Below are 12,060 nucleotides of genomic sequence, written 5' to 3' on the forward strand. Positions count from 1 at the left end.
GTAATTTTCAATTACACTGAAATGTAAATCATGGGACTGTGCCATACATGACTTGGGGGAGGGGGGTGCATGACACGATTGGTTGAAATAATTGTCTCTTTTGCATAAATTAATATTCATGAGCAATGAAAAACAAAATGTATTCAAATAGCATACATGAAAAAATAATCGTAAAAATGTATTTTGAGACATGTTTTTGATCAGACTCCAGCAAACTGTTGAAAGTAAGCACAGGTTTAATCTTTAATGTGATCCGAGTTATGGAATTCATGGAGAAAGAAAAGGCACGTTGATATTTCACTCTAGTACTATTGCTCAAAATTGCGCCTAATGTTTTCAATAAGTATTACTAGTGACAAGTTACCTAATTTCGCAAATTTCGCAAGAAAACAAAACTTGAATTTGAATAATCCAGAATGACAGCTGAGTTGACTTTTAGTGGTAGTGTTTTTAGTCCCCGTTCGGACGCAGTCCGAAAACGGGGACTTACACTGTATGTTTTGCCCTGTGTGCGTCCGTCCGTCCGTGATCACCTGTATCTCGAACATGCATGGACCGATTAAGTTCAAACTTCACTCATACATCACACATTATATGGGACATATGCACATGCATTTTTTTCATGATCTGATTAACGATAGCCGAATAGCGGCCATTTTAAGGCCGGGTTATGCATGGACGGATTTCATTCAAATTTGGTACATACATTAAACATAATAGGACCTTGATGCACGTCATTTTTTTTTCCGGATCAAGTTCGAAATGGCCGACTGGCGGCCATTTTGTTTTAAAGAATTCAGTTCTGGATCCGTATCCGAGACATGTCTGGATTGATCAAGTTCAAACTTCACACACACAAGGTACATCATGTCACAAATATGTATGTGCATTTGTTTCATGATCTCATTAACGATAGCCAAATGGGGGCCGCTTTAAGGCCGAAAATGCATTGAAATCGCACATTTTCACCATTCCGGACCCGTATCTCAGTTATGCATGGATGGATTTTGTTCGAATTTGGTACATACATTAAACATAATAGGACCTTGATGCACGTCTTTTTTTTTTTTCGGATCAAGTTCGAAATGGCCGACTGGCGGCCATTTTGTTAAAGAATTCAGTTCTGGATCCATATCCAAGACATGTCTGGATTGATCAAGTTCAAACTTCACACACACATGGTACATCATGTCACAAATAGATATGTGCGTTTGTTTCATGATCTGCTTAACAATAGTGGAATGATGGCCATTTTAAGGCCGAAAATGCATCAAAATCACGTATTTTCACAATTCCAGAACCGGATCTCAGTCATGCATGGATGGATTTTGTTCAGATTTAGCACAATGTGTTGTACATATGCAGGTGCATTTCGGTCATGATCTGCTTTGAATGTATATGTCACTCAAATATGAACGGAACGGGGACGTGTCATTGACAATGACTTGTTGTACAACAATTTCACAAACACAACACAAAGATTGTTTAACATTTAAATACTAGTTACATACTTTTTACATATACCTGTAACTTATTATCTTTTTTGCTGTACTTATTCAAGGTAAATCTTTGTACACAGAGACAATAAAGTTATTATTATAGCTACATTGCCGATATATTAGTATCTGAGGGGATTATACTGGGCAGTTGTGTGTTTAACTAGAATATCAAAATAACATATGAATATACACATATTGCATAATAGTTTACAGTTTTGAGTTCAAAGACCACCTATGCTAATCACTCAACCAATAGGGTTATCCTGTTGAGTAGGTCATAGGTCGCCTGCAAGGTCAATGAACTATCACCATTGTGTGGTAGTGGCTTGTTTAATGCTTGATTGACAATAGGCAGTCTGTTGCTCACACTGACCCTGGGATTGTACATTATTATTGTAAACATCTTGTTATGGCAGTTTACAACACCTTGATTACCTGATATGACAGCAATGATTTTGAAGCCATCATTGCTCCCTGTACTCCAAGGGGTAAAGGATTCTGTATATAGTGTACATAGTTTATGTCCCTCTATAGGGACTGTGATCAATACCATGTTATGTGCCCATCTCTTAAACCTGCATGGCTCTATAATTGGTACATGTCTAGATCTCTAATCTTTATTTATTAGTCCCCGTTCCGATGAAGTTCGAAAACGGGGACTTATAATTCGGTCTCCATCCGTCCGTGTGTCCGTGCGTCCGTCCGGAGTCATATCTCAGAATCCCTTGGACCGATTCTGTTCATTCTTTGCATGTGCCTAGTACTTTATGTGGGACATATGCACATGCAGTGGTTTAGCGATTCGATTCAAAATGGCCGACTGGCAGCCATCTTGTTTTTTGAAAATGTTGTATTTTGGACATGCTTTGTCAGTTTTCATTCAAACTTGGTACATAGATTATACATGTTAGGATACATGTCCATGATGATTTATTTCACAATTGGATCAAAGATGGTCGACTGGCAGGCATCTTGTTTTTGGTTTTTTATGCAGTATCTTGGACATGCTCTGCCAGTTTTCATTCAAATTTGGTACATACATGTACTTTATACATGTTAGGATGCATGTCCATGACAATTCGTTTCAAAATCTGGTCAAGGATGGCCGATTGACAGCTATCTGACTTTTTGGCCTTACTACTATATTTCCACAATTTATGTACCATTTTCATTCGTATTTGGCACATACATCATACATATCAGTGTGTTTCATAATCAGATCAAAGATGGCTGAATAACGACTGTTTTTATTTTGGCCATATTACTATGACACGAAACACGTGTTTTGATGTAAATAAACAATCGGTTGTTTACGCCACTTGGAACTCAAGTTTCAAGGACATGCTCGCGACAACCCCTCCGCTTTAATATGACAAGCACAAAGAGAACTTAACGGGGACTGTGTCATTTTCAATGACTTGTTTACTTATTGACTCTTACACAATCCCCGAAGGGAAAGAAAATGATCACAAAGTACAAGGAGAAAAATATATATAAAAAACAAAACAAAAACACAATATACTAAATAACAAATACAATAAGGGAAGAGTAGGAAATCAAACGGGCGGTGCACCGCGGTCATTACCGCGGTGGTGGTGGGTGCTCGCCGGTCGACCGCATTTTATGCAAATTTATGCATAGATTTCATGACCCCGGTTTACCGCGGTCGTGTGCGGTGGGCTCGCACAGCAATTCATACTTATTGTCAAGACCATTAATGAACACAAAGAACTGGGAAATTAAAAGGATCACAAAGTTCTAATGAAAAATTAAACCAATTTGGCTGAGCCAAAAGCTAGGAAATTAGTCTATAATAGTTGACATTATTTTATTTGCCTGAGCCTTGGAATAAAATCACAAAACGATCCAGAAAGACGTAGAGATCAACATAATATAAACTAAGATCGCATTATTTTGTGAATATATATCATGCATGGTCTCAGAAAATGTTTAGAAAGATTAATGTTTCGCGTAGACCAAATATAATCATGCATAAGTATAAATTCAAAGTGTTTTAATACAAGAACATGCACTAAGAAGAAAAAGCAAGCCAAAGTCGAAACGGGGTGTATCATGGACTTGGTACAACATGCGTTGCGACAATTGAGTGATCGTCGACATCATTTTGGGGCACAATTGAACTTCAAGTACGTTGCGAAACTTGCTACGCGGCGATGCTGACATCAAGTGTGTGTTGACCGAAGTTTGAACTGGCGCGTTACCTTAGCAACCCTTTTCTTTCTTGGTCCGCGCTTCGACCTCGTAAATTTGTTATCATATCCGGCGGTACTGTAATAACACAACTAGTATCCAACTCTGTATTGGCTTTGAATATTTCAACATCGTTTACTTAGTGTGCTGCTTTTCTAATAACACAAATATGTTTACAGTATTGGACGGGCTCTAAATATTTCAATTTTGCAATGTATTACTTTTATAATAATTACGCAAACTAAGTTATTTTTATTATTGTCGGAACACTAACCCGGGCTATTGGGTCTGTGAATATTTCAATATTACCGACTTGATAATGCGTTGCATTCGTAATTATTACGCAAATATAAACATGGGCGCATTTACTAGTAAATCATTGAAAAAGATAGTCAGGTCCGGAGTCAGGTGTCTAACGAAAGTCGAGAAAACATTTTAAATACTTGTGACTCATCGGTGAATTATTTTATTCGAAATAAAGTGAATATGTAATATTAACCATACAATAACATACAATATCATGCGTAATGTTAAATTTTTCTATAATAAACTCGCAGCGCACTTCGATCGCATTATTCACGTACATTTCGACTGAACTCTAATAACCACGTGTTTGAATTACGTGCGGCAATGGGCAATGACCTCAATGAGTTCACGCACTGACATTTAAATTCGGGCCACCCAGTTTGACGCAAAACGATATAGTTACTTAACATTTGTTCAAAAAATCGGTAAACTCTCGCGAAGAGTTAACTGAAAGGCAACGTCGTTTTTGACCAAAAAAAAACACGTCAATACAAGATTATGTGTGCAAGGTTAGATTTATAGAACGTACATGACCGCTTAACTGTTTTTTTAATAATCATGTCGCACGTGAAACACAGAAGACATTTTAGTTCGTCCATTTCTTGTTTACCGATCTTGAACTTTTTGTCTGGAATGCGATACAGGCAAAGAATAAACATTAATGATACCCACTGTTGTCAAATCAACAAGAAGTTCGAATCAGGAAGGCTCGGCTATTAACTTCGTAAATAACATTCTTTTCATGTGGTAGACTTTATTCAAGTGTAACAAACGTAAGTGAAATGTATGGACGAGTCATAATACTCATACCTTCGAAAGTTACGACTTTTACTCTTGGAATTGGTGATAAATACATGCATAAAATACAACATTGTTTCATGCAACAACAATTCGTATACAGCATTGGACTTATGGATTTTTATATTAATAAAATACGTGGGCCGATAATATTACTATATGCTTAGTATTTCCATGCCAGCGATGCTCGTAACCTGCTCAATTTAAAAACAGCTATTTGAAACAAAGACTCAGGGAATCACAAAGGAAACTGTTAAGTACGTATTTCACACCTTTCCTACGACCGCGGTTGCAACCGGTATTGGTGGCCACCGCGGTAGAGACCCCTAATTATAAGCAGTCCGCGGCTCTCCCCGGTGTACCGCAGAGAGCCGCGGTGATTACCGCGGTGAACCGCCCGTTTGATTTCCTACTCTTCCCTAACTAAATTACTAAATAATACAAAATCTCTAAAATACTAACTAATATAAAATTACTAAATTGACAGCAGGCATTAAGATGTCAAGTAAGACCCTGCTTCCTGACTTTGAATACTGGCAACACTTTTTGAATGAGAAATTCAGTAAACTTGCATATTTCACCGTTTTTCGGTAATTTACAACTACATAGTCATAGTAATGTCATACAATCTAATACTGATTGTATACCAAATTTATAGTGATTACTTGAATATTGGTCAATATTTCTTGGAAACCTACTAGTAATTACATTCGTGAATAATGTCTTGTCAATCACTGTTATGTAAGGGTGATCTGTTTCTAAGGCTTTCTGTACACTTTAACAGACAGTCAGTTAGCATACTGAATTTGAATAGCCACACCTCATATAATTCTGCCCATGGTAATGCAGCTGCCATTACTCGTATATGAACACAGTGTAGAATAGAGTAATATGTTTTTATAAACATCAGTTTATGGTTAAATTTGTTAAGTAGTATGTTTTTACCAACATTAGTCATTTCCTTGTTTTCCAAAGATTTGACAACATTCGTTCTTATAATTATTAGCCAATCAAATAAGTCAATTGGTTATAAAGAAAAATCACCATATACAGATATAGTGCCCAGGTTTAATTCCCTTGTCATATGTTTTAATTGTATGCAATTTGTTTGTTAAATTAATAAGTACTACTGGTAACAATTTGTTTTTCATTTTTCAGGGTGGTAAAACAATAGTGGTAGCATTTGCTGATGAAAATTCACTGCCAAAAGAAAAAGAGATATTTTTAGTGTTTGAAGGCTCTGCAAGTCGTCATATAACCTCAGTTAACAGACTTAATGCATTTACTCTGCAGGCAGTTATTCCTGGTAAGATTGTCTTTGAAATAAGCATTACAGTTGCATTCCCACCTGCAAATATGTGAGGCATCATCAAATGTTGAGTCATGAGAAATTAGCAGTAGAATATGGAATTAAAAGGCAGTGGTCATCATGCCACATTTAATTGTGCCACATTTGTGTTGATAAACATTAATTTGCCACAATCCAATGAGCCCTTCTAATGAATATTGACTTGGACAAAACATGCACTAAATACCGCCGGGAGCTCCTTCAATACCTTCTAATCAGCAAAGAAATTACCTAGGTAAAGCTTGGTAATGTCTCGGTTTGTACCGCCATCTTTGTTCATATGAGACCCATATCTTGGGCGTGCGTGGTGGAACAATTACTGTAAAATATTTTATTTCTGTTTTGAATTTATTTCTATTAAATTTATTCATTAAAATGGTGTGTATCTACTGTAAAGGGGGTAATTATTCACTGGGTTTTAATTTAGCTTATTTCGCTGACTGGAAAATGAGCTAAATTAAAACCCAGTGAATATGTAAAATTTAGCATAGAACACATTATCTAAATGGCGAAACTGTTAATTTAAAATCCACTGAATATGCCTGAAATGGTAAATCAGTGAAATTTAAACCCAGTGAAAATTAGTCATTTTACAGTATTTCAAAATGTTTTACAGTATCACATTTTTTAGCTAAAACATATTCCATGTTTTTAGCTTGATTTGGGAGTCAGGTTTTACATATTTGAAAAGTTGGAATGAAACTTTAAGTTTGTGTTAAGTTTTTTTTTTGTTAACAATTTTTCTGCACATATATATCAAAATAAAGTAAGGGTTGTTCTTCACGAAGTGAGTTGGTTATTTCCATGTATTCACAATTTTGTGCATAGCTTCAATTACCAACTGATTTATTGTATGGCTACTCTTTTTGAAATCTTGCCCACTCCTGAGACAAGTACAATATGATAATTGGTTTACAACATCAATTATTTGTGCTGATACTATGTTTATTTCAGGTCATGACCGAAGTGAAGTCGTACAGTTATCTGTCTGTCTGTTCCATGACAATCAGCATATAGTTGTAGCACAGGGCAAGTTTGAATTCATGGAGGACCCAGTACAAATCTTTGCTGCTTGGCTCCTTGATAGTGTACATGATGCCAATGCCTTGGATAAGGATGAGACGATAATTCAGAATTCTGGATTTGATTTTTGTGCAGAAGATAAGTCAATATTAGATGTACAGCTTGCTAGTGCCTTTGAAAACTTAACTATACCACATTCCTGGAGTATTGTGGGAGACACTTCCAGATTGGAACAAGGTAAAGCTATTGTCCTACGTTTAGCACTATTAACGTTTACTTATGTTTCTTTGAAATGCACAGCATTATATTGAACAAGCACTTTATTATTTCCTATTCAGATGAAGTCTGTTCTACTGCCACTCGTTTTTGTTTTATTATTACATGATCAAAAAAGTTGGTATTCAAACTTTGTTGCCATGGAAACAATGACTGAATTCTACCCCTGAAGCCATTTTGAATTTGGTCAAAAATATATAAATCAAAAATTCATAATTCAAAACTGACTTTGTTTATTTCTTTTTTGCTTTGAGCTTACAAATAGTCAGTCACAGTTTATTCCTCTGTCATAGTTTATATCTGAATCTATCTTTAGTTATCTACAATGAAAAAAATGAAATTTAATTATAGATAATAGAATTACAAGATAATCTATTCTTTTTGTGAACAGAGCCACCTCCACGAGAAACACTGCTACATTTTGCAGCCAGACAAGGCTTCTCTCAGTTTGCAATGCTTTTACTGAATAAACCGGGAAGTGATGTATCGCTGCGGTTACCAAATAAACATGGTGAATTCCCAAGAGATATTGCTCGTGAGAGGGGATTGGATTCATTGGTGGACACAATGCACGAGTAAGTGAACCCTTCTACACACTTTATCAATAAATTTCTCTTGCCATCTTTAGAATCAGTCTTGTTGGTTACCAGGGTAGAAATGTTTTTGATTCGTCGGACATTTCAGAAATGACTGAATGGTCTTTTATGCATTTTAATCTTTTGGTAAGGTTATGGTACTTATACTATGTGGAACTATATTACATTTAATTGTGTGTATCTCATTCGTATTTACTGCCAGTTTGTTGTGTGCATGGCTTCATTCATTCAAAAGTTGTAATCTGATGAACAGTTGTAATACAGACACTCACTGAATTACAATTTGCAAAATCCCTTTTTTCATTTATTCTTCATCTGTCTCCATGGAGATGATAGCGATCTGAGTGTTTATAAAATATATTATATATATTTTTCATTTGTTCCCATAGAAATTGTTTTTATTTTACAATATTAATTCTCACACAAATTTAAGTGTTCAACATAGGTAAATACACTTAGTGTGTGGTTAAATAATTGATCACAAATTTTACTATGGCAAAGAATTGATGACTATATTAGCGGGCTTCATTTATTTTGTTCATCCAGGAAGGCGACTGAGTGAATTTTAGTAGCAAGGGAATCCTAATCACTGCACTCAGTAAACTCTATTTAACCGTTGTAACATTGTGACGGTTTGATTGTTTTTTCTCTCTATAGGCTTTAAAACGAGCTATGTGCATAAAACTGCATATCTGCCACATGAATAGATATGATACTAATCATGGCACTGCATATCTGCTACATCAATAGATATGATACTAATCATGGCACTGCATATCTGCTACATCAATAGATATGATACTAATCATGGCACTGCATATCTGCCACATGAATAGATATGATACTAATCATGGCACTGCATATCTGCTACATCAATAGATATGATACTAATCATGGCACTGCATATCTGCTACATCAATAGATATGATACTAATCATGGCACTGCCTATCTGCTACATCAATAAATATGATACTAATCATGGCACTGCCTATCTGCTACATCAATAGATATGATACTAATCATGGCACTGCCTATCTGCTACATCAATAGATATGATACTAATCATGGCACTGCCTATCTGCTACATCAATAGACATGATACTAATCATGGCACTGCCTATCTGCTACATGAATAGATATGATACTAATCATGGCACTGCCTATCTGCTACATGAATAGATATGATACTAATCATGGCACTGCCTATCTGCTACATCAATAGATATGATACTAATCATGGCACTGCATATCTGCTACATCAATAGATATGATACTAATCATGGCACTGCCTATCTGCTACATGAATAGATATGATACTAATCATGGCACTGCATATCTGCCACATGAATAGATATGATACTAATCATGGCACTGCCTATCTGCTACATCAATAGATATGATACTAATCATGGCACTGCCTATCTGCTACATCAATAGATATGATACTAATCATGGCACTGCCTATCTGCCACATGAATAGATATGATACTAATCATGGCACTGCCTATCTGCTACATCAATAGATATGATACTAATCATGGCACTGCCTATCTGCTACATCAATAGATATGATACTAATCATGGCACTGCCTATCTGCTACATCAATAGATATGATACTAATCATGGCACTGCCTATCTGCTACATCAATAGATATGATACTAATCATGGCACTGCCTATCTGCTACATCAATAGATATGATACTAATCATGGCACTGCCTATCTGCTACATCAATAGATATGATACTAATCATGGCACTGCCTATCTGCTACATCAATAGATATGATACTAATCATGGCACTGCCTATCTGCTACATCAATAGATATGATACTAATCATGGCACTGCCTATCTGCTACATGAATAGATATGATACTAATCATGGCACTGCCTATCTGCTACATCAATAGATATGATACTAATCATGGCACTGCCTATCTGCTACATCAATAGATATGATACTAATCATGGCACTGCCTATCTGCTACATCAATAGATATGATACTAATCATGGCACTGCCTATCTGCCACATGAATAGATATGATACTAATCATGGCACTGCCTATCTGCTACATCAATAGATATGATACTAATCATGGCACTGCCTATCTGCTACATCAATAGATATGATACTAATCATGGCACTGCCTATCTGCTACATCAATAGATATGATACTAATCATGGCACTGCCTATCTGCTACATCAATAGATATGATACTAATCATGGCACTGCCTATCTGCTACATGAATAGATATGATACTAATCATGGCACTGCCTATCTGCTACATCAATAGATATGATACTAATCATGGCACTGCATATCTGCTACATCAATAGATATGATACTAATCATGGCACTGCCTATCTGCTACATGAATAGATATGATACTAATCATGGCACTGCATATCTGCCACATGAATAGATATGATACTAATCATGGCACTGCCTATCTGCTACATCAATAGATATGATACTAATCATGGCACTGCCTATCTGCTACATCAATAGATATGATACTAATCATGGCACTGCCTATCTGCCACATGAATAGATATGATACTAATCATGGCACTGCCTATCTGCTACATCAATAGATATGATACTAATCATGGCACTGCCTATCTGCTACATCAATAGATATGATACTAATCATGGCACTGCCTATCTGCTACATCAATAGATATGATACTAATCATGGCACTGCCTATCTGCTACATCAATAGATATGATACTAATCATGGCACTGCCTATCTGCTACATCAATAGATATGATACTAATCATGGCACTGCCTATCTGCTACATGAATAGATATGATACTAATCATGGCACTGCCTATCTGCTACATCAATAGATATGATACTAATCATGGCACTGCCTATCTGCTACATCAATAGATATGATACTAATCATGGCACTGCCTATCTGCTACATGAATAGATATGATACTAATCATGGCACTGCCTATCTGCTACATCAATAGATATGATACTAATCATGGCACTGCCTATCTGCTACATCAATAGATATGATACTAATCATGGCACTGCCTATCTGCTACATCAATAGATATGATACTAATCATGGCATTGCATATCTACCACATGAATAGATAGGTCAATTTTTTTTAATTAATGTTGTATTCACATATTCAACCTATGGGTTTGATGAGTTTTTGACTCCTGTGTGCGAAGCACACATTGGGAGTCTTTGCAGTTACCCTGTATGTATGTATGTGTGTATGTATGTGTGTATGTGTGTGTGTCAGTCTGTTCCACTGATATCTCAAGAACCATACATCGGTTTTTGATGAAACTTGGTGCATAGGTGCTCTTTGCCAATGCGCAGGTTTTGGTAGAAATCCATGCATATTAATAACCTAATTTGCATGATCATTAGCTCATTTTTAGCTGTTCCATGACTGTTCCACTGATATCTAAAGAACCACTCATTGAATTTTGATGAAACTTGGTTCATAGATGCTTGAACTAATGCCAGGTTTTAATTAGCTTTGGATGAAAATCTGTGCATATTAATTACCTGATATCTCAACTACTAATCATGACATTTCAATGAAACTTGGTACCAAGATGTCATAGGACACTCCAGACCTAGTAGTTTTTAGGGTAATATCAGTACATATTAATTACCTAATTTGCATAATAAATTAATTTTCAGCTTTTGATATTTCAAGTAGTAAGCATTACATTTCAATGAAACATGGTACATAGATACTCAAGGACTATGCAGAGATTGATTGTTTTGGGATAAATATTTGTGCATATTAATCACCTAATTTGCATAATTAGTAAATTTTCAGATTTTCACGTATATATCTCAAGTACTAATCATCACATTTCAATGAAACTTGGTACATAGATCCTCTGGGACTATGCAGAGATCTGATTAGTTTTGGGGTAAATAATTGTGCATATTAATTAACTTGTTTGCATAATTATTTAATTATCAGCTTTTTTACTGATATCTTGAGTACTAATCA

The 12,060-nt window shown here is 35.8% G+C and overlaps 1 protein-coding gene across 1 annotated transcript in view; it reads left to right on the forward strand.

Moving 5' to 3' along the window:
* The window catches only part of LOC100367081 (rho guanine nucleotide exchange factor 28-like), a 144,590-nt gene that overhangs the window by 59,021 nt on the left and 73,509 nt on the right, over positions 1 to 12,060 (forward strand). The window contains exons 3-5 of the mRNA XM_085506827.1: positions 5,973 to 6,120; positions 7,117 to 7,422; positions 7,853 to 8,036. Coding sequence (XP_085362953.1) covers positions 5,973 to 6,120; positions 7,117 to 7,422; positions 7,853 to 8,036 — 638 coding nt within the window. The remainder of the gene's footprint in view (positions 1 to 5,972; positions 6,121 to 7,116; positions 7,423 to 7,852; positions 8,037 to 12,060) is intronic.

The sequence above is a fragment of the Saccoglossus kowalevskii genome, chromosome 13, assembly GCF_978046115.1.
Source record: "Saccoglossus kowalevskii chromosome 13, keSacKowa6.1, whole genome shotgun sequence".
NCBI lineage: Eukaryota > Metazoa > Hemichordata > Enteropneusta > Harrimaniidae > Saccoglossus > Saccoglossus kowalevskii.